This window comes from Dinoponera quadriceps, unplaced genomic scaffold (genome assembly GCF_001313825.1).
Source record: "Dinoponera quadriceps isolate SergipeBrazil2010 unplaced genomic scaffold, ASM131382v1 scaffold1651, whole genome shotgun sequence".
Classification (NCBI taxonomy): domain Eukaryota; kingdom Metazoa; phylum Arthropoda; class Insecta; order Hymenoptera; family Formicidae; genus Dinoponera; species Dinoponera quadriceps.
This window is the reverse complement of record NW_014555795.1, coordinates 589328-611039: the sequence shown is the minus strand read 5'-3', so window position 1 is coordinate 611039 and position 21712 is coordinate 589328. Positions and strand designations below refer to the sequence as shown.

Below are 21712 nucleotides of genomic sequence, written 5' to 3'. Positions count from 1 at the left end.
TATCGGATTAAAAAGTTTTTTATCATACTAAAAATCTATTTATCTTTTCTTCGTTTTTAAAATATTTTAATTGTTTATCCTTGTTAACATATAAACTGAGGGACGAATTCGTCGTTCGAATTCACTTAATCACTTAACATGTAAATGAGACATATGAAGCAAGCCGCAACGCTGCAACGCGCGAATCAATCAGCATCGCGGAAAAGAGGTTTGAAGAACATTTCGATATGTTAATTAACATATCGTTTTTAGTAGAAATAAAATTTTAAATTTCATTATTATATATTATATTATTTGTTTTTGTTATGTGCACATACACACACACACACACATATTTTTATTATATATGTAATTATTTTATATGTAACAATATAATTTTTATATATTTTATATTAATTTGTGATAACAAATGTGAATTACGCGCGAACAGCGCGAACAGAGAGATTCCATTTTTCGTGAGAAATTTACTAATGAAATACGAGATGCGAGAAATTGTTTAATTTATATCAGAAAGATGTTTAGAATCAGGGCTGTTTTTTTGTCTCTCCCCTGCCGCTTGATTCTTTCTAGACTAATGACTTCTCATTAGGTCTCACGTTACGTACATGTGATATCAGAACGTATCGGCTTACGGACAGCAGCCTGTCTCGGGCTTATGTTTGTCAGTGGACCTTGGTTGTTTTTTATTTGATATAAAACATCAGATTTCACCCCGAGACTCGAGTGACTGTACATCGAAGCATGCACCGTATATTATCGAGAATATTGAGCGTCAACGCTGTATGGAATATGCGAGTTCGTTCATATGTCCTTTTTCGGCGATAATAAATACCTCGCCATCACAGAGGAATGATTTCACGCGCACCTATACGATAGCCTTACACGTGTAAAACGATACGGCAATCAATTCAAGCTAACCATCCGCTGAAGTAACCAGCGTACAGCTTTCCTATCCCCTCGTGTGCTCATCCTCGCGCGATCCCTTTGGAGTTGAACCGTCGCTATAAATCAACGTTATTAGAGGCATCGTATTCGTCGTAGCGGCCCCCAAGTCGGTAATTTTGTATCAAATTGTGACGAAATAGATTGCAGCATACCGCGGTCGAGATCGTCATTACCTCGCGAGATCTTTAATTGACGCTATACTCTTAATAAGAACCTAGTTTCATATATATTTCGTGTATCAGTGTTCATAGCTTTTCCTGAATTTAACAACGGGCAACGGCAAAGCACACGCGAGAAAATTTTGCAAAAAGTTACCGTACAAATTTTGTAACCGGGACACATACTGATATTTTGTCTTAATATGTTCGCTACTAATGTTCATTTGGGGAATCCTCCCCACAGATTACTTGGAATTTTTTCTTTTCTACATAATTGTGTAGAAAATAGCCTTAGTTTGTTTATTATGGGCGCAAAAAGAAAAATTATCGCCATTGACACACATATATGACGTATCTCTCGTAAGAAATGGATTATACATGTATAGTGAAAGTATTAATTTATTATTCTTCCTTTTCACATACGCTACTTTTATTTTAAGGAAGAACCATATAAGGAGACTATTAGAAATATGCTCTTTGATAAGGTGAATTCTACTGAGCATTTATTATTCCCGTATGTCAGTAAACGTGGTAAAATTGAAAATAATTTATGTAACAAAAACTTAATATATAATAATATTTTGAATAAAAAAACTAGCATAAAAGCTAATACATTGAGATAGAAATGTCTGAAAAATAAAAAAATATTTATTCAGTATGTACTAATAACATATATATCAGTATAAATATAATGTGTGTGAGTGTGTGTGTGTGTGTGTGTATAATTATATTTTTTTTTATTTGAAACACATTTTTTCTCAGTGTAAAAGAAAAAAAAATATATATATATATATTACATTGAACAAAAATTTGTTTCAAATGAAAAAAATATAATTTTTTTTTAATACAGCTTTTAATAAAAACAATTGCTTATTATTAGGTGCTTGAATTAATTCTCGCTGTTGACTAATAGAGGTCAGTACTAAAATATAACTACTCGGAACGTTAATCATTTCCTTTCGATTCCTTTCATTATTCTTCATTAAAATTTTATCGTTTTAACAATTGAAACCGCCTGGTTTTCGACAGACGATTGCGTCTTGAGAATTTTTTGTTAATGCGTACTCGTCGTCGTCGGTGGATACGTTCGCGAATTCGCAACACGGCACACGCCTCGTGACTCTGATTGCCGCTGAGCGATGAGACATTTTGTTCTTCGGACTGGACAATGCGGTTCGCTTTGCAGCGTGGAGCGATGCCGATCGTAGTTTATCGGGTAGTAAAAGGGAGCCGGAGCGGGAGGGGGATGACGGACGGGAAGGAGAATGAGCATTGCGCGTCGCTCGTGTCGCAACACGTGAATTCGAGCTCCGACTGCCTGGAGGGTTCACTTCCGTCAGTTACCCCCGCTGGCCTACCGTCGGAGTCACGTGCATACGACTGTCGTCGTGCACGTATCACCGTGTATCTCCTCTGTCATGTACATGCAACGTCCGGCGCTCCGTTACAATGTGATCCGGTATGAAATACTATTCCCTCTTCCTTTATCTTTCCTCCTTATTTACTTCTGTGTGTTTGCACGTTTGTCGCTCGCATCCGCTCCCCCCCCCCCCCCCNACCTCCCTCCCCTCGGGGCACGCTTGTGTCTCTCTTACAGCGAATTCGATTGACCGTCCGTTCGCCCATACGTACGTTGGTCGGATTTATCATAAGAGATGTCTATTAGCCGCGACACGTGCGCGAGACGGGGGAGGAAGAATTCGGACGAGTCGCAGAGAATATTGTTTAAAAGCGAGCAGTCGCGAGAATGGACGAGCAATATTGAGTTCATCGCAAGATCCGCGCGGTTCTGACAAAAATGGAACGATTTCGCGAGCGGATGTTTATTTCATGCTAGATTTTCGTTTCGATTCGCACCGGTAATATATGCCTCATGTCTCGCCAGCTTCGCATTGGTAACGATATTTCTGGTGTGCAGTGTGTCGTGTCTAAACGAGTAAATAATTTCGCGAATTGTTTCATTCGACTAATGGACAATTATCGACACATTGCGCGAACCAGAGATGTGAAGCGACGAACTCGAGTCGAAATTTCGATGTCGCTTTGATTCTCTCGAGGATGGTTTGCGCTTATTTACATGGCCTATAGACTAATAAAAATCCATTTTAACGATACTGACACTTATTAACTTCTCTTTTGGATCTTTAATTCTACAGATTTTAATTGAATGCTTAATCATGAAGAATTTATTTTGACATGGCGAAAATGGACATTTAAGAGATCATTAGGATCAAAGTAGGAAATAAATCATATCATTAGAATTGAAGTTGAACCTAGTTTGCTATCTTAGCTCTTACTATATGAGTGTAGTAATTAAAAGTTTAATATAGAGGCAAAATTTCGACTCCGGAAGAGTCGTTTTTAATATTTTAAACTTTAAGAATAGCGAACGTCGATTCGTGTTTTTAGGGAAGTGAAATGAACGCAGTACATTCGTAAATTAAGTTCGCCACCTTTTTACAAAAGATAATATTATCACGAATATCATACCACTAAAATATTACGGGAGTAACCATTAATTGTATATGTTTCAATTTCGAATAAAATGTTACAGTTATATATATGGTTCGCAATTAAATTAATACTTCGATATTATGCTCTAAAAGTCGACGATTAATAGCTTCCGGTTAACGTTGTTTTTCTCTTTATTTATTCCATTTCTTTTGCCCGTTTTATCTTCCTTCCCTCTCTCTCTCTCTGTCTTCTCTCTTCTCCTCCTCCTTTTTTTTTAATAACATCTGCGTATTCGTACAAGGTGGTATCGAACGACCCCATTACTGCAAAGCTGGCTGTTGCAAATAGTGGATTATCTTCGAGGGTGTCAGGTGCTGGTTCAATCTGAACCGATCGCAATTCAATTTCAACATTCGCTCAACCCGCTAACCGACTACGAGCGACCAGTTCGCAATTTACGTAACTTTGTCAAAGGTACTCGCGTAAAATTTCAGAATATCCGTAACCCATAATGCGGATCGACGTTTTTAATCAACGTCAATCGCGTCCCCGCGCTAATTGCAGCATATATGTCGCCAATATCTCACATTGCGCGATTTCAATCAAGACGAGAATGCGAATTTGACCATGGGCTTTCCGCTCTTTGCTGTTTCAGACGGTGTCGATCTCGATGTTACTGCGATACTCGCATCACCAGATATTCGTCTTCATCGGTAAGTATTGAGACACGTTTCATTACACTGTAAGAGAAATCTCGTTAAAATTATGGTTATTTCTGCCTTAACTATATCTTCTTCTGGTTTTAACTGAAAAGAAATAGTAATACATAAAAAAGTACTCGATTCAAATAAATAATGCTCCACTATTCCTCAGCAACTTCTTATTTGAATAAAGTAATATTGGTATATAATAAGTATATAATAAGGTTTTATTGGGATCAAGTAAATATTTTACTTGGGAATAATTTACTCGGGAAATATTTTGCTTTGACTAAGTAAGTGTTATTTGATTCCACTAAAAATTTACGGGAGTTTTCGGAGTAATTATTTATTTGTATTTTAAATTTTTTCAATATTTATTTATATTCGTAATTTAAAACTTTTTTTCCGTGTAGCAATGTGAATGTAAGGCAATGATCACTCATGTTGTATGATAATACTTAGTAGAAAAATGATCCTCCTGATTATAATTCTTTCATTTCTAGTTATTATAATAACAAATATCGAGAATTTTTCCTCGAAGAACTTGACGAAGTTTCAGTTTATCTTTGTGTGTAAAACGCTCTGCACGGTTCTCGCAATCGCGGTATCTAACGTTTAATCAGTACGGAATTATCGTTATATCATGAGATCGATGCGCTGATTAAGCTAATTATCTCGCAACAATATTAGAAAGGTTTAATCGCGCGATGAAGAAGAGAAATTGAGTAACTTAGAGGAAATATATCATAACATCTGTATTATATTTTATCTTATATATATATAATCTTATATTATAAACTATCTAAAATCTTTTTGTTAAATTAAAATAAAAAATACGATGTTATCATCAATGTGGTGTAGAAAAATATGTCTTAAAAGCATGCAAATACACTGCAAATAACTCCACTTTCGCATGGTCCACCTTTTTTTTAAATACAAAAGTAATTAAACAATATTTAAATTAATGCGCAGTAAACTACAAAAAAACTACTTAAAAAAGTTTTGGATAATTCTGATGACATTTATTTTAAGACAGTTATCATAAGACTCAAGTTTCGTCAACAATTTTCACGATAATTTTTTGGTTGGCATATTTTGCCGTGCAGTTTACCTTTCTTATCCAATCAAATGGCGCTCCAAAACGGTTTTACAGCGAATTTGGTCACTTAAAATTCGCGCGATTTTGAAAACATAAGAAGATTACTACGTACTCGTTAGCTTCATGAGAAATAACTTATAAAGCAACATTTGCATCTTATCGCGATGCTTTTCTCGCAGAAACATTAATTTAAAGTCGACAAATTTATCGGTGACGACCGTTGAGTGAAGACTTATAAGCAAGAATAACTTAAGATCTCACAGGCTTTATGCATCGTCATCGTGAATGTGCGAAAATTATTCAGATCCGCTCGGTGTTGACGATGAATCTGTATTATTTTGAATGGCCGTTGGTATCTAGTTTTTGTTACGATTTTGTTAAGATTTAGTTCAGTTTTTGTTAAGATTTAGATGACACGATTTATGAAGGCCATTATACAACTTTATAAAAGGAAGGAAAAGAAGAATGAATGTTCATATAAAATATATTCGTACGTCTCACTGATCAACCTCTTGTTGTCTTCTTTTTTATTCATTATTTCCGCTTTCAATCTGGAAACAAAACATAATTTTCATACTTTATATTACAGCGATTGTAATATACGCTTCGTAATTTTCAACTCAAAATCTAAAAAATCAACTTTTAATTAACTATTACATACTAGTATAAGTTACAGGACCGAAGATTAATCAAGTAGTACATCAATGAATTAATCGCTATCCCTGCGAAAATATCAAATTATCGGAGTGAAACATACTTTACCGTGAAATGTTGAATAATTCATTTTAAAGTGGAGTACGTGTGTACGCTTAAAACAATATGTTTACTACTAGTGAACTACTAGTTCGCACACGTAGCAACAGTCCGTGTCTGAGAGGCGTTCCCCTTCCACTGCTCATGCATGATAAGATTTGCGCTTGTGAACGTTTATATCATTCTATCCGTGAGCGACGAAGTCATTCGTCTCGGACGTACCGGTCACGATGGAGTCGTCGTCGTTACTTTCATCACCTTTTGTGCTCTTAGCGACCACTTTGGCCATTATCGCTGCACTGAAAGTCATCGCCTTGATGTACCATCAATACACTTACTGGAGTAAAAGAGGCGTTCCTACTATACGAACAATTCCGGGTATTGGAACGTCTTGGAGAGTGTTACTGCGACGCATGAGTTTTCCCGAATATAGCAATTTCGCTTACGATTTGTATCCGGATGCTAAATACGTCGGACTGATGGATATTGCTACTCCTCTCGTTGTTCTGCGCGACCCTGAGCTGATCAGAGATGTTATGGTGAAAGATTTCGAACATTTCCCGGATCACCGTACCTTCGCGAGTGAAGATATAGATCCTTTGTTCGGAAAGAATGTCTTTGCCTTGCGCGGTAACCGCTGGAGAGAAATGAGGAACACGTTAAGCCCTTCTTTCACCGCCAGCAAGATGAAAGTTATGTTCGAGCTAGTGTCAAAGTGTTCCCGCGAATTCGCTGAATACCTGACCGATCATCCGGAGATGTGTTCCTCCATCGATACGAAAGAAGCTTTCAGGCGATACACCACGGACGTAATCGCCACGTCGGCTTTCGGAATAAGCGTGAATTCCATGAAGGATCAGAACAACGAATTCTTTAGTAGAGGAATTGACGTCACCAAGAGTTTTTCATCATTTAACATGTTGAAATTCTTTTTATTCCGCGCGGCACCGCGATTTGCGAAGTCAATAGGTCTGAACTTCTTCCCGTCGGCTACGACCCAATTCTTCAGAAGAGTCGTAGCAGAGACCATTAAAACCCGCGATGAGCAAGGTATCGTTCGCCCGGACATGATTCATTTATTGATGCAAGCTCGTAACAAGGAGGGACCCAATGTGCACACAATGACATTGGACGACATCGTGTCTCAAGCCTTCATTTTCTTCTTGGCCGGCTTTGAAACATCCGCGACGCTGATGTGCTTCCTCGTGCATGAACTCGCGGTTCATCGCGACATTCAAGATCGCCTGTTTGAGGAGGTGGAGCGACATTTCGCCGAGGGAAACGGCGAGATCTCTTATGAATCGTTGTCGAAGATGACTTACATGGATATGGTTGTGTCCGAGGCCCTCCGGAAATATCCGCCGATGATCTTCGTCGACAGGGTCTGTGTGAAAAGATACGAACTACCTCCGGCGAAACCGGGTGGCAAAAGCATCATCCTCGAGCCTGATTGCATGACGTGGACGCCTGTTTACTCATTACACCAAGATCCCAAGTATTTCCCGAACCCGTCTAAGTTCGATCCCGAAAGGTTCAGCGACGAAAACAAGGACAATATTGTGCCGTATACTTACCTGCCCTTCGGCCTTGGGCCTAGGATGTGCATTGGCAATCGTTTCGCTCTTATGGAGACGAAACTCTTGATTGCTCATCTTTTGCACAAATTCATCTTCAAGGTCACGGAGAAAACGGTCGAGCCTATCGTGTTCGATCGAAAACAGTTCGCGTTGCAGCCTGAAGGTGGATTCTGGATCGCATTGGAGAAGCGGGCGAAGTAAATTTAAACGTAACACTGGAAATTGCTCTTTCCCAATATTGTTCACAGTATAGTGGATGTTTTGTCCGTTTAGCCCGATAGAATATTTAACAAGCCTATGTAAGTCCTAATTCTCAAAGACGATCGAAATGTATAAAATGCTTGATTTTTATTACGATGCGAATTTTGATTGTTCAGTATATTTTCTTACGCATTGTTTTGTAAGGGTTAGTTGTTTTGTTGGAATAAAGTGTATCATTTTTTTTGCTAACGCAAGATGAAAAGTCTGGATGTCGTGGTTAACAAACAAAGTTGAAAATTGCATAGATTGTGGTCCTGGTCCCTGATTAGTCCGTAATTACTTAGATAATTCGTGTTTATTACTAAGTGGAATATTGGAATATCGAAGTAAATGCCAATTATTATTAAGTATTCAGTTGTGTATAAAATAATACATCGCTTTTATTGCCGACGATATATGTTAATATATCCTCGGTTTCAAAGTATTTTCCTTTTAAACATGAAAACATTAAAGTTGAATTTCTTAAATTTTATTTTTAACATGGAACCTTTTTAAAGTATAACAGAGTTTACATCATTTCGGTAAAATTGTTACTCCTGTTTTATTGAATATAATATGAGTAATTTAGTGCCAATGCTGCTCGGTGCTTTTCCGACTTCCCTGAGGTGTAAGATTCGATCTTGCTACGCGCTGCTCGGGATGAGAACGTTTTGCATTGTCGCTCGTTAGATATAACTCGTCTTTGGGAATCAAAAAATAAACAACATGTATGCAACAATGTATATAACAAGCAAATATATGTATGCGGGGATATAGAATAACTTAGAGACATTTAGACTTGACTACAAAAATAATTCCTCGTTAACTGGTTAATAATTTTATGTTTTATTTTATGTCTGAAATAGATATTAGCATTTCCCGCTTGATCATATCGATTAAACCGAAATTAATGAACATAAACATTTTAATTTAATTCATGAGATGAAAATTGCGAAAGATTTTATTTATAGAACATCGCTCATATACTTTATTGCAGTACTTTCCGGCTGGACCCAGAAAGATGAGTGTAAGGTCAATAGATTTATCAGTGACGATCTTTGAATGAAGACGTTTAGTAAGGGTAACTTAAGATTTCACAGGCTTTATGCATGAGTCATCGCGAATGTGCGAACTTTATTAGATACGCCCGGTGTTGACGGTTAATTTGTATTATCTTGAATGACCGTTGATATCTATTTTTTGTTTAGTTTTAAATGACACGATTTATGAAGGCCCTTATACAACTTTATAAATTTTGTTGACAATGAAAGTAATAATAGTTATATTAATCCTAAAAGGAAGGAAAAGAAGAGTGAATGTTCATATAAAATATATTCGTATATCTCACTGATCAACCTCTTCTTGTCTCTTTTTTTATTCATCATTTCTGTTTTCAATCTGAAAACAAAACATAAGCTTCATACTTTAAATTACAGTGATTGTAATATACGCTCTGTAATTTTCAACTTAAAATCGAAAAAATCAACCTTTAACTTTTACATACTAGTATAAGTTACATGGCCGAAGATTAATCAAGTGGTAAATCAATGAATTAATAGCTATCCCTGCGAAAATATCAAATCATCGGAGTGAAACATACTTTACTGTGAAATGTTGAATAATTCATTTTACCGTGGAATAGGTGTGTACGCTTAAAACGATATGTTTAAACGGATTGTTTGCTACTAGTTCGCACACGTAGCAACAGTCCGTGTCTGAGAGGTGTTCCCTTTCCACTGCTCATGCATGATAAGATTTGCGCTTGTGAACGTTTATATCGTTATAACATTCTATCCGTGAGCGACGAAGTCATTCGTCTCGGACGTACCGGTCACGATGGAGTCGTCGTCGTTACTTTCATCACCTTTTGTGCTCTTAGCGACCACTTTGGCTATTATCGCCGCACTGAAAGTCATCGCCTTGATGTACCATCAATACACTTACTGGAGTAAAAGAGGCGTTCCTACTATACGAACAATTCCGGGTGTTGGAACGTCTTGGAGAGTGTTTCTGCGATGCATGAGTTTTTCCGAATATGGTAAATTCGCTTACGATTTATATCCGGATGCTAAATACGTCGGACTGATGGATGTTGCTACTCCTCTCGTTCTTCTGCGTGACCCTGAGTTGATCAGAGATGTTATGGTGAAAGATTTTGAACATTTCCCGGACCACCGTAAATTTACGAGTGAGGATGTTGATCCTTTGTTCGGAAAGAATGTCTTTGCCTTGCGCGGTAACCGCTGGAGAGAAATGAGGAACACGTTAAGCCCTTCTTTCACCGCCAGCAAGATGAAAGTTATGTTCGAGCTAGTGTCAAAGTGTTCCCGCGAATTCGCTGAATATCTGAGCGATCATCCGGAGGTGTGTTCCTCCGTCGATACGAAGGAGGCCTTTAGGCGATACACTAATGACGTAATCGCCACGTCGGCCTTTGGCATAAGCGTGAATTCTATGAAGGATCAGAACAACGAATTCTTTAGTAGAGGAATTGACATCACCAAGAGTTTTTCATCATTTGGCGTGCTGAAGTTCTTTTTATTCCGCGCGGCACCGCGATTTGCGAAGTCAATAGGTTTGCATTTCTTTCCGCCGGCTACGGCCCAATTCTTCAGAAGAATCGTAGCAGAGACCATTAAAACCCGCGATGAGCAAGGTATCGTTCGACCGGACATGATTCATTTATTGATGCAAGCTCGTAACAAGGAGGGACCCAATGTGCACACAATGACATTGGACGACATCGTGTCTCAAGCCTTCATTTTCTTCTTGGCCGGCTTTGAAACATCCGCGACGCTGATGTGCTTCCTCGTGCATGAACTCGCGGTTCATCGCGACATTCAAGATCGCCTGTTTGAGGAGGTGGAGCGACATTTCGCCGAGGGAAACGGCGAGATCTCTTATGAATCGTTGTCGAAGATGACTTACATGGATATGGTTGTGTCCGAGGCTCTCCGAAAATATCCGGCAATGATTTTCGTTGACAGGGTCTGTGTGAAAAGATACGAACTACCTCCGGCAAAGCCGGGTGGTAAAAGCATCATCCTCGAGCCTGATTGCATGACGTGGACGCCTGTTTACTCATTACACCAAGATCCCAAGTATTTCCCGAACCCGTCTAAGTTTGATCCCGAAAGGTTCAGCGACGAAAACAAGGACAATATTGTGCCATATACTTACCTGCCTTTCGGCCTTGGGCCCAGGATGTGCATTGGCAATCGTTTCGCTCTTATGGAGACGAAACTTTTGGTTGCACATCTTTTGCACAAATTCATCTTCAAGGTTACGGAGAAAACGGTCGAGCCTATCGTGTTCGATCGAAAACAGTTCACGTTGCAGCCTGAAGGTGGTTTCTGGATCGCATTGGAAAAGAGGACGAAATAAATTTAAACATCGGAAATTGCTGGTTCCGAATATTGTTCACAGTATAGTGGATGTTTTGTTCGTTTGGCCCGATAGAATATTTAACATGTCTGTGTAAGTCCTCATTTTCGAAGGCGATTGAAATGTATAAAATGCTTGATTTTGTTACGATGCGAATTTTGATTGTTCAGTATATTTTCTTACGCATTGTTTTGTAAGGGTTTATTGTTTTTTTTTTGGAATAAAATATAATTTTTTGCTAATGAAAGATGAGAAGTCTCGACGTTACGGTTAACACAGAAGTTGAATTTTGCATAGATTGTGGAGCCAGTCACTGATGAGTCCGAAGTTACTTAGATAATTCGTGTTTATCACTAAGTGGAATATTGGAATATCTTAGTGTAGGTGCCGGTTAATAATTAAGTACTCAGTTTTATATAAAATAATACATCGCTATTATTGCCGACGATATACGTTAATATATCCTCGGTTTCAAAGTATTTTCCTTTTAAACATGAAAACATTAAAGTTGAATTTTTTAAATTTTATTTTTAACATGGAACCTTTTTAAAGTATAACAGAGTTTACATCTTTTCGGTGAAATTGTTATTCCTGTTTTATTTATGTAATATGAGTAATTTAGTGCCTGTTCTGCTCGATGCTTTCTCGACTTCCCTATGGTTTAAGTTTCGATCTTGCTACGTGCTATTCCGGACGAGGACGTTTCGCATCGTCGCCGGTTAGATATGACTCGTCTTCAGGGATCAAAAAGTAAACTTATGTATGCGGGAATATAGAGTAACTTAGACTTACTAGAGTTATTTAGACTTTACTACAAAAATAATTCCATATTAACTGATTCATTTTTTAATATTTTATATTATGTTTGAAATGAAGTATTTGCATTTTCCGTTTTATCATATCGATTAAACCGAAATTAGAGAACATATGGACTTGAATTTAATTCATGAGATGAAAGTTGCGACAGATATTAGTTATAAAACCTCGCTCGTATACTTTATTGCAATTCTTTTCTTGTGATCTCTGAGAGATGAATTTAAGATCAGTAGATTTTTCAGTGACGACTCTTGAATGAAGACTCTTGTGCAACAATAATTTAAAATTTCACATGCTTTATCTATGAATCATTATGGAAACGCAAAAATTAATGTGACACGCTCGATATTGTCAGTATATCTTTATTTTCTAGAGTTGTCGTTGACATTTAGTTTTTGTTTAATTTTGGACGATAAGGTTTAAGAAAGTCACTATGAATCTTTATAAATTTTAATGATAACGACGATAATAATAAAATTTATTGGTCATATAAGGAATGAAAAATTAGTGAATTATCGTTTAATGTATATATTTGTACGCCTAAGTGATCCACATTTCACTTTCTTTTTCTGTATTTATCATTTCCATTTTGAATACTGAAAATAAAATATAAACTTCACACTTTACATTCCTGCGATTGTAATCCGCACTCTGAAATTTCCAACTCAAAATCGAATATTTGACCTTAAATTAACTATTATACGCAAGTTACAAAGAAGATTAATCGAGCGGAAAAACGATGGATTACGAGCAATCCATGCGAAAATATCAAATCGTCGGAGTGAACATACTTCATTGTGAAATATTGAATAATTCGCTTTACCGCGGAGAACACTTTATGTAATTTTAAAACGACACGTTTAAAAGGATTGTTTACTATGTAATTTGCCCACGTAGCTGACGCAACGGTCCGTAATGGTTCTGAGAAGCCACTTGTCCCCTCTTCTGCACATGCTTGATAAGATTCACACGTTGGTGAACGTATATGTCTATAGTTATAACATTTTATGTGTGAGCGACGATGTCATTCGTTCTCGGACGCGCCGGTCACGATGGAGTCGTCGTCGTTACTCCCGTCACCTTTTGCTCTCTTATTGACCACTTTGGTCGTTATCGGCACATTGAAAATCATCGCTTTGATGTATGATCAGAACACTTACTGGAGTAAAAGAGGCGTCCCTTATATACGAACAATTCCGGGTGTGGGAACGTCTTGGAGAGTGTTTTTTCGACGCATGAGTTTGCCCGAATATATCAAATTCACCTACAATTTGGATCCGGACGCTAAATACGTCGGGCTGATGGACCTGGCCACTCCTGTCGTTCTTTTGCGCGACCTCCAGCTGATCAGAGATGTCATGGTGAAGGACTTCGAACATTTCCCGGACCACCTCGTTTTCGTGAGTGAGGATGTAGACCCTATACTTGGTAAGAACGTCTTTGCCTTGCGTGGTGATCGCTGGAAAGAAATGAGGAACACGTTAAGCCCTTCTTTCACCGCCAGCAAGATGAAAGTTTTGTTCGAGCTGGTGTCAAAATGTTCCTGCGAATTTGCTGAGTACCTGACCGAACATCCGGAGCTGTGCGCTTCCGTCGATGCGAAGGAGGCCTTCAGGCGCTACACCAATGACGTAATCGCCACGTCGGTCTTTGGCATAAGCGTAAATTCTATGAAAGATCAGAACAATGAATTCTTTACTAAAGGAATCAACGTCACCAAGAGCTTTTCATCGTTTGGCTTGTTGAAATTCTTTTTATTGCGCGCGGCACCGCGATTAGCGAAGTCAATAGGTCTGCACCTCCTCCCGCCAAGTACGACCGAATTCTTCAAGAAAATCGTCGCGGAGACCATTCAAGCCCGGGAAGAGCAAGGTATCGTCCGGCCGGACATGATCCACTTATTGATGCAAGCTCGGAACAAGGAGGGTCCCAGTGTGCACGAAATGACGCTGGACGACATCGTGTCGCAGGCCTTCCTCTTCTTTTTGGCCGGTTTCGAAACATCCGCGACGCTGATGTGCTTCGTCGCGCATGAACTCGCGGTTCACCGGGACCTTCAGGATCGCTTGTTTGAAGAGGTGGAGCGGCATTTCGCCGAGGGAAACGGCAAGATCTCTTATGAGTCGATGTCGAAGATGACTTACATGGATATGGTTGTGTCCGAGGCACTCCGGAAGTATCCGCCTGTAGCCTCCGTCGACAGAGTCTGTGTGAAGAGTTACAAACTGCCTCCGGTGAAGCCGGGTTGCGAAAGCATCATCCTCGAGCCTGATTGCATAACGGTGACGCCTGTTTACGCGTTACACCATGATCCCACGTATTTCCCGAACCCGTCCAAGTTCGATCCGGAGAGGTTCAGCGACGAAAATAAGGACAATATTGTGCCGTACACTTATATGCCCTTCGGCTACGGGCCCAGGATGTGCATCGGCAATCGCTTCGCTCTTATGGAGACGAAACTTTTGATGGCCCATCTTTTGCGCAAATTCATCTTCAAGGTTACGGAGAAAACGGTCGAGCCTATCGTGTTTGAAAAACACATTGTGTTGCAGCCGGAAGGCGGGTTCTGGATCGCGTTGGAGAAGAGGAAGAAATAAGTTCAAATATTACACGGGGAATCGCTTGTGCCAAAATATAGTCGCTTAAGAGTTCGGATTTTTTTCACGCGTATCTAAATCTTCTTTGTTCTCGAGGGCGATCGAAGTATAGAAGATGTGCATAATATTGTTGCGATGCGAATTTTGACTGTTAAATATATTTTTGTACGTGCTGTTTTGCAAGCTTTTTTGGAGATATACTGTATCCATTTTTCTTGGCAATCAAGGATGAGAAGACTGAGTGGCTTGACGATCACAGTTAGGTAGTGCGTAGATTCTCGAGTCAGTCACTGATTAACCCGGAGCGACTTACGTAACTCGTGTTTATCGTCAAGTAGAACATTGGAACATTGGAGAATGGGCGTTAAATTATTAAATGTTTAGTCGTGCATAAAGAGATATATTGCTGTTATTGCCGAAAAAGTATTAATATTTCATTGGTTTTGAGATATTTTCATTTTGGGCAAAAAACAGTAAAATTGAATATATATTAAATATCGTTTTTAACATGGAAAATGTATAGAATGGAGCGTCCATCTTTTCGGTAATATTCTTACTTCTGTTTTATTTGTACAATTTGTGTAATTCATTGGCAAAATGTGCTGCTCGACGTTTCCTTGGCTGGTTCAAGGTTCAAATTTGCTGCTCGTTGTAAGGACGTTTCGCATCGTCGCTCATTCGATGTATGACTCATCTTTAGGAATTAAATAGCAAGGTTATGTGTGCGGGAAGTAGCGAATTGAGTAATTTAGAGACATCTGTTTTATCCTATTACAAAAATGATTCCACGTTAACTGGTTTTACCACGTTAAATTTTTTATGTTTCATTGTTTAAAATGAATATTCGAACTTTCCCTTTAATTATATTGAGATAAAATCATAAAATCGAGATAAATGAATATAAGCATTTGAATTGAATTCATGGGACAATAATTGAGAAAGTTTTTACTTATAGAGCATCGCTCGTATATTTGATTGTTATTCTTTTCAGCCGGATCCAAAAGGGTGAAATTAAGGTCAATATATTTATCAGTGGTGACGGTTGAATGAAGACTCTCGCAACAATAACTTACGATTTCACAGGCTATATTTAGGGGTAATCATGAGAACGCAAAAATTATTGACATCTGCCCGGGAATCTGCATTTTCTTGAGTGGTCGTTAACATATAATTTTTGTCTAGTTGTAGACGACTTGATTTAAGAAATCCACTATAAAACTTTATAAGTTTTTATAATAATAATAATAATAATAATAATTCTATTCGTCATAAAAGAAGGGAAGAAAAAAGGAGAGTAAGATAAAAGGTCAGAAATTAGTGATCATAAGGTAACAATATTTTCGCATCTTACTAATCAACCTCTCATCGTTTTTTCTTACCAACTCATTTTTATTTTCTCGTTTAAAATAAAATATTAATTCTTCATTTTATATTTCCACAATTGTAATTCGCACTCTGAAAATTCCGTTTTATAATGGAATAATTCGATGTTATAAATTAACCATTTTACGCATGTGCAAATCATAAGGTAGAAAATTAATTCTAGCTCTGATTCCATAGATTAAAGCCCGTATTTATAGTCGTTTCTTGAGACTTGTTTCATGTGAGTTATTTCAGTTGAATTTCTTAACTCAAAACTGTAAGATACGGTATAGTTTAATAGACAGATCTTGAGAATAAACTTGACATTTGTGACGACATATTCGATTTGAAATCGATATATCGATCACTTCGCGTTATGTGTTTAAAACCTGTCAACATGTCAACCGTGGCTAAAAAGAAAACTTTTGCTTTTTCCGAAGAAAAATTTTTAGTGGATTGGTTTTAAAAATATAATAGAAAATAAAAGAACAGATGATATAATAACAGATGATGGTCTGTTAAAGCAAAACAAGAAACGTGGGTGAAAGTAGTGGCCGCTTTCAATATAAATGCACATATAAATGAAAAAAGTGATTTTATGAATTTGAATAAAATAAAGTTATAACTTATATTTTATTTACAATATTTACAAGTTGAGCCACGCAATTGGGACGAGTTATATCTCGAGTTTGGTTGGTGATACAAGAAAAATTGTAGTGGAAAAAGTTGAATGCTTTTGGGAGGTTTGCTTTCCTACGAGTTTACTTTTATCTTAAATGCAACGATGCATCTAAAAAATTTAAATGCACATTTTTTAAATAGAATTACATCTTGTTTTTATGTGGATCAGTTCCTCGAAACAGTTTATCTAAAACAATATTAAAGTACAATGTAAAAAAATCAACAATTCGTGAGATATTTCACATTTTTTGTAAGTCGTATACTTTATTAAAGAAGATGTCCCACCTTCACATAGTAAACTTCATAAATCATTTTTTATGTTTCTCATAACACAGTTAAGGTGCCCACTGTTTATATTAGAGCAATATAATCTAATTTGTTCAAGCTTATAAAAATGTGTTCACGTAAGTTGTTCAGGATACGTGTTATTGTACATTTTTGCAGCGTGGACAGAATTTTTGTTGCACAACACAGAACAAATAAACATATCTATTGTTCCACTTGGTATATGATAACATTTTCGTGATAGTTTCTGTATGAATTAGATCTTGATGTGACAATAAATTGCTTGTAACTAATAGAATATTTTTGATCGTAGAATTTATATCTTTAAGTAGTCGAAGGTGTTGATCATGGACATTACGCAAGTGTTTACAATTCATATGTATGGAATATCTTTAATGCGCAAAATTTCGAGTTATTAATGATTGAAAATGACTATATATAGAAGTTTTTTTAACTTAAATGAATTGATTGAAAATGACTATATATAGAAGTTTAATAACTTAAAAATTTGCGTATTATTTGCAAAATGATAAAGGATTTTTTATTCATTTCAATTCGTTCTACGCCCCCCTCCCCTTTTATTCCCATAACTCTAAGACACCCTATATATATCATATTCATTAAAAATATTATAATTTTCCATTCAATCTGCATATTCCATCACATCAGATTTTATAAATTAACCTAATTTGCATTATAATATATTTTTATATAATGAAGTCCTTTATTGTTATATATTTAGAATATTCATTACGCACTAATACTTAATTGAAATCTCTTCTCAAGTCACTTCTAAACTATATTTGAGTGATACTTAATTTTTCAACATTTTTCTCAGATAATACAAAATTCAATAATCTTTAATACGTGAATATATGATTTTTCCTGAAGAATCGATTGCTGAACTGTATGAAGTAGGATTCAAGCTATATCCCCCAAAAAACTTCAAGTTTTTCAGTTGAGTTACTATCATAAATATGACGTCACAAATATCAAATTGACTCTCAAGTTTTATTCATTGAATCAATCATGTCTCAAGATAGGACTCAGCTGAGTTTCTCAGCTGAAACGCGAACAATAAATACGGGTTTAAGAACTATCATCCCTGAGAAAATATTAAAATGTTGTTGGAGTGAAACATTTTTCTTAATGAGTTTATGAATAATTCGCTTTTTGTGCGAGGAATTATGCACGCTTGAAGCGACACGTTTAAAAGGATTGTTTACACAGTTCGTGTCATCACTGATGCAACGATGCAACGACACATACTGATTCCGTGACACGTTTTCCTTGTCCCCACTTCTGTTCCTGCATAACACGATTCGCGTTACTGTGTGTACATATATGTATTTGCAACTCCTATGTCGCAAGCGCGAAGCCATTCGTTCTTGGACGTGCCGACCACGATAAAATCGCCGTCGTGATCATCTTCGTCATTTTTTACGCTATTGTTATATAGTTATTGACTATTTTGCTAATTATCTGCTTGCTGAAAACTATAGCTTTTATATACGATCAATATATTTATTAGAGTAAGAGAGACGTACTTTATACATGAACAATTCCGGTTTTGGGAATGTCTTGCAAAATGTTGATTCGACGCATTAGTTTCACCGACTGTAGCAAATTCACCTGATGGCGGAATCTGGATTGCATTGGAAAAGAGAGAGAAATAACTCGACACATTGCACATGGAATTTCTTGTTCCACACTATAGTGAATGATACATAGTCGTCCGACAGTCAAGATATTTAACGCGTAAGTTTTTGTTCTCGAGGGTGATCGAAATATACAAGTCGTGTATAATATTATTACGATGCGTGTTAAATATATTTTTCTATATATTATTTTATGTGTATTTTGGAAATAAAGTATATCAATTTCTTTGCCAGTGAAAGATGAGAAGGCTGAGTATCAACAATTACACTTGACACATTACACGTGACAATTACACTTAGATAGTGCGTAAATTCTCGAACCGATCACTGATTAGTTTGGAACAACTTATGTTAACTCGTGTTTATCGTCAAGCGGAACATTGGAACATCAAAATAGACGCTAACTATTATTAAGTATTTAGTTGTGTATAAGAAAATATATTGCTATTACTACTGACAAAGTGTTAATATTTCATCGATTTGGAGATATTTTCATTTTGGAAAATTCAATTTTAACAACATTAAAATTTATAACAACATTAAAATTGAATTTCTTAAATGTCACTTTCAACACGGAAAATTTTCTAAGTATAGAATTGAACGTCCATTGTTTCGGTGAAATTGTTACTTCTGCTTTATTTGTGTAATATATGTCATCTAGTGGCAGTACTGCTCGATATTTTCTTAGCCTGTTCAAAGTTAGATATTGCCATGCGTTGTTCGCGATGAGGAAGTTTCGCATCATCGTTCGTTATACGTATGACTCATCTTTAGGAATTAAATAGCAAGGTTACGTGCGCAGGAAAGTAGCGAATCGAATAATTTAGAGTTACCTCGATTATGCTACTGCAAAAATAATAATTCCAAATTTATGAATGTTTTTATATTTCATTGACCAAAATGAATATTTTGATTTCCCCTTTAATTATATAGATTAAACCGAGATTACAGAACGCAAGCATTTAAATTTAATTTCGGGTTGTAAAAGATATCATTTATTGAATATTACTCGTACTTTATTGCAATTTTTTTTTCGATTGAACCCAAACGGAAAGGTGGATTTAAAATCAATAGATTTATCAATAGCGACGATTGAATGAAGATTCTTACGCAAGAATAACTTAAAATTTCACAGACTTTATGCATGAGATTCTCGTGAATCATCATGAGAACGCAAAACATGTCGAGACTCGCTCGGTGTTGCCAGTGATTCCGTAATTTCTTGAGTGGTCGTTGAGATTTAGTTCTTGTTTAATTTTAGCCAACTCGATTTAAGAAGTCCACTGTAAAACTTCAGAAGTTTTAACAATAATAATAATAATTTTAGTGGTAAAATAAAGGAATAGATGAGAATGTGATGAAAAATCAGAAATCAGTAATTACATAAAATATATTTTCACGGTTTACTGATCAATCTTTCATCGTTTTTTTCTTCTTACTCTATTTTTATTTTAACGCTCAAAATAAAATCTTAACTCCTCACTTTACGTTTCCGCAATTATAATCTGCACTTTGAGATTTTCGTCTTGCGACTGAATAATTCGATGTTATTAAATTAACCATTAAACACGAGCGCAAGTAATAAAGCAGAAGATTAGTCGAGCAATGTTTCTATGAATTAAGAACTATTATCTCTGAGAAAGTATTAAAACGTCGGAATGAAACATTCTCTCCTGCGAGATTATGAATAATTCGCTTTTGCGAGGAGTTACATGCGCTTCAGGCGACGCGTTTTACAGGATTGTTTATTACTTAATTTGCATATGTTACTGATGCAACGACTCATACTGGTTCTCAGAGGCGTTTTCCTTATCCTCTTCTCTGTCCCTGCATGACGAGATTCGCGTTGGTGTACATGTCTGTATTTGTAACATTCTATGTTGCGAGCGACTGAATTATTCGTTCTCAGACGTTTCACAATGGAGTGCTTACAATGTAATTGTCATCATGTATTCTCATCACCTTTTGCGCTTTTATTGACCACTGCGTATCGGCGTGTTGAAAGTTATCGCCCTTATGTACCATCAGTATACTTACTATAGAATAAAATAAGCCTCCCGTATACATAAATAATTCTGCTATTTGGAGCGGCTTGGGGAATATTTATTCGACACATAAGCTTGACCGGTTATAGTAAATTCATTTACAATTTGAGGCCGGATGCTAAATACATCGGACTGATGGATATGGTCATTCTTCTCGTTCTTCTGCGCGATCCCGAGCTGATCAACGATAATGAAGGATTTCGAACGTTGCGCAAAAATATTGAAAAATGAATAAAACCTCAGATCACCAGCATAATGTGTAAGTTAGATGAGATTATGGCACGATTCTAGAGAGGAAACGTACCATCTGAGTATAGTTTTACTCAAAATTTTTGGAGATCTAGTATGGAATCCACGATACGCCTCAGTATAATTTTTGCCTCTACTGTAGAAACGTTCGATAAGAAACATTTATTCATCGATGCTTTGAGCATTCATCCTGGTACCGGTAAATCAGTTTATACGACGGCTGAAATGAGATTGACAGGTCTCAATTATCAAAATCTAATGTTAGGTCAAATCAGGGCCAAAATCTAATGTTAGATCTAATCAGAAGATAAATGACCGCCGAAAAAGAAACTGGAAATATAACCGTTTATTTTAGACACAGGTCTCTAATGGTTTGTATTTATGTGCCATTAGTCCACCAGGCAGGAAATACATCGGCAGTCGTTTCGCTTTTATGGAGATGAAACTCTTGGTGGCGTATCTCTTACACAAATTCATCTTTGAAGTCACAGAGAGGACCGTCGAGCTTATTGTGCTCGATGAAAAGTAATTTACACTGCAGCCTGCTGGCGGATTTTAGATCATTGAAGGAAAGATTTAAGATTTTTGCTAATAAGATGTATCTGTTGTTTTGCTAATGAAAGATGAGAATATGCTGTGTATCGTGGTTAACACAATTACATAATGCGTTGGCTCCTGATGTGGTCATTGATTAGTCGGGACGACTTA

The 21712-nt window shown here is 36.8% G+C and overlaps 3 protein-coding genes and 1 pseudogene across 3 annotated transcripts in view; all 4 read left to right on the top strand.

Moving 5' to 3' along the window:
- The first annotated feature begins 4218 nt into the window (after positions 1-4218).
- LOC106745414 (membralin-like) overlaps positions 4219-21712 on the top strand; it is a 99319-nt gene continuing 81825 nt past the window's right edge. The window contains exon 1 of the mRNA XM_014620994.1: positions 4219-4270. Coding sequence (XP_014476480.1) covers positions 4228-4270 — 43 coding nt within the window. The 5' untranslated portion in view covers positions 4219-4227. The remainder of the gene's footprint in view (positions 4271-21712) is intronic.
- LOC106745412 (cytochrome P450 9e2-like) lies at positions 6296-8764 on the top strand. The gene has a single exon (XM_014620992.1). The coding sequence runs from the start codon at positions 6341-6343 to the stop codon at positions 7886-7888; it is 1548 nt and encodes a 515-aa protein (XP_014476478.1). The 5' UTR covers positions 6296-6340; the 3' UTR covers positions 7889-8764.
- LOC106745413 (cytochrome P450 9e2-like) lies at positions 9360-12753 on the top strand. Its single transcript, XM_014620993.1, has one exon. The coding sequence runs from the start codon at positions 9764-9766 to the stop codon at positions 11309-11311; it is 1548 nt and encodes a 515-aa protein (XP_014476479.1). The 5' UTR covers positions 9360-9763; the 3' UTR covers positions 11312-12753.
- LOC106745411 lies at positions 13098-16154 on the top strand (annotated as a pseudogene).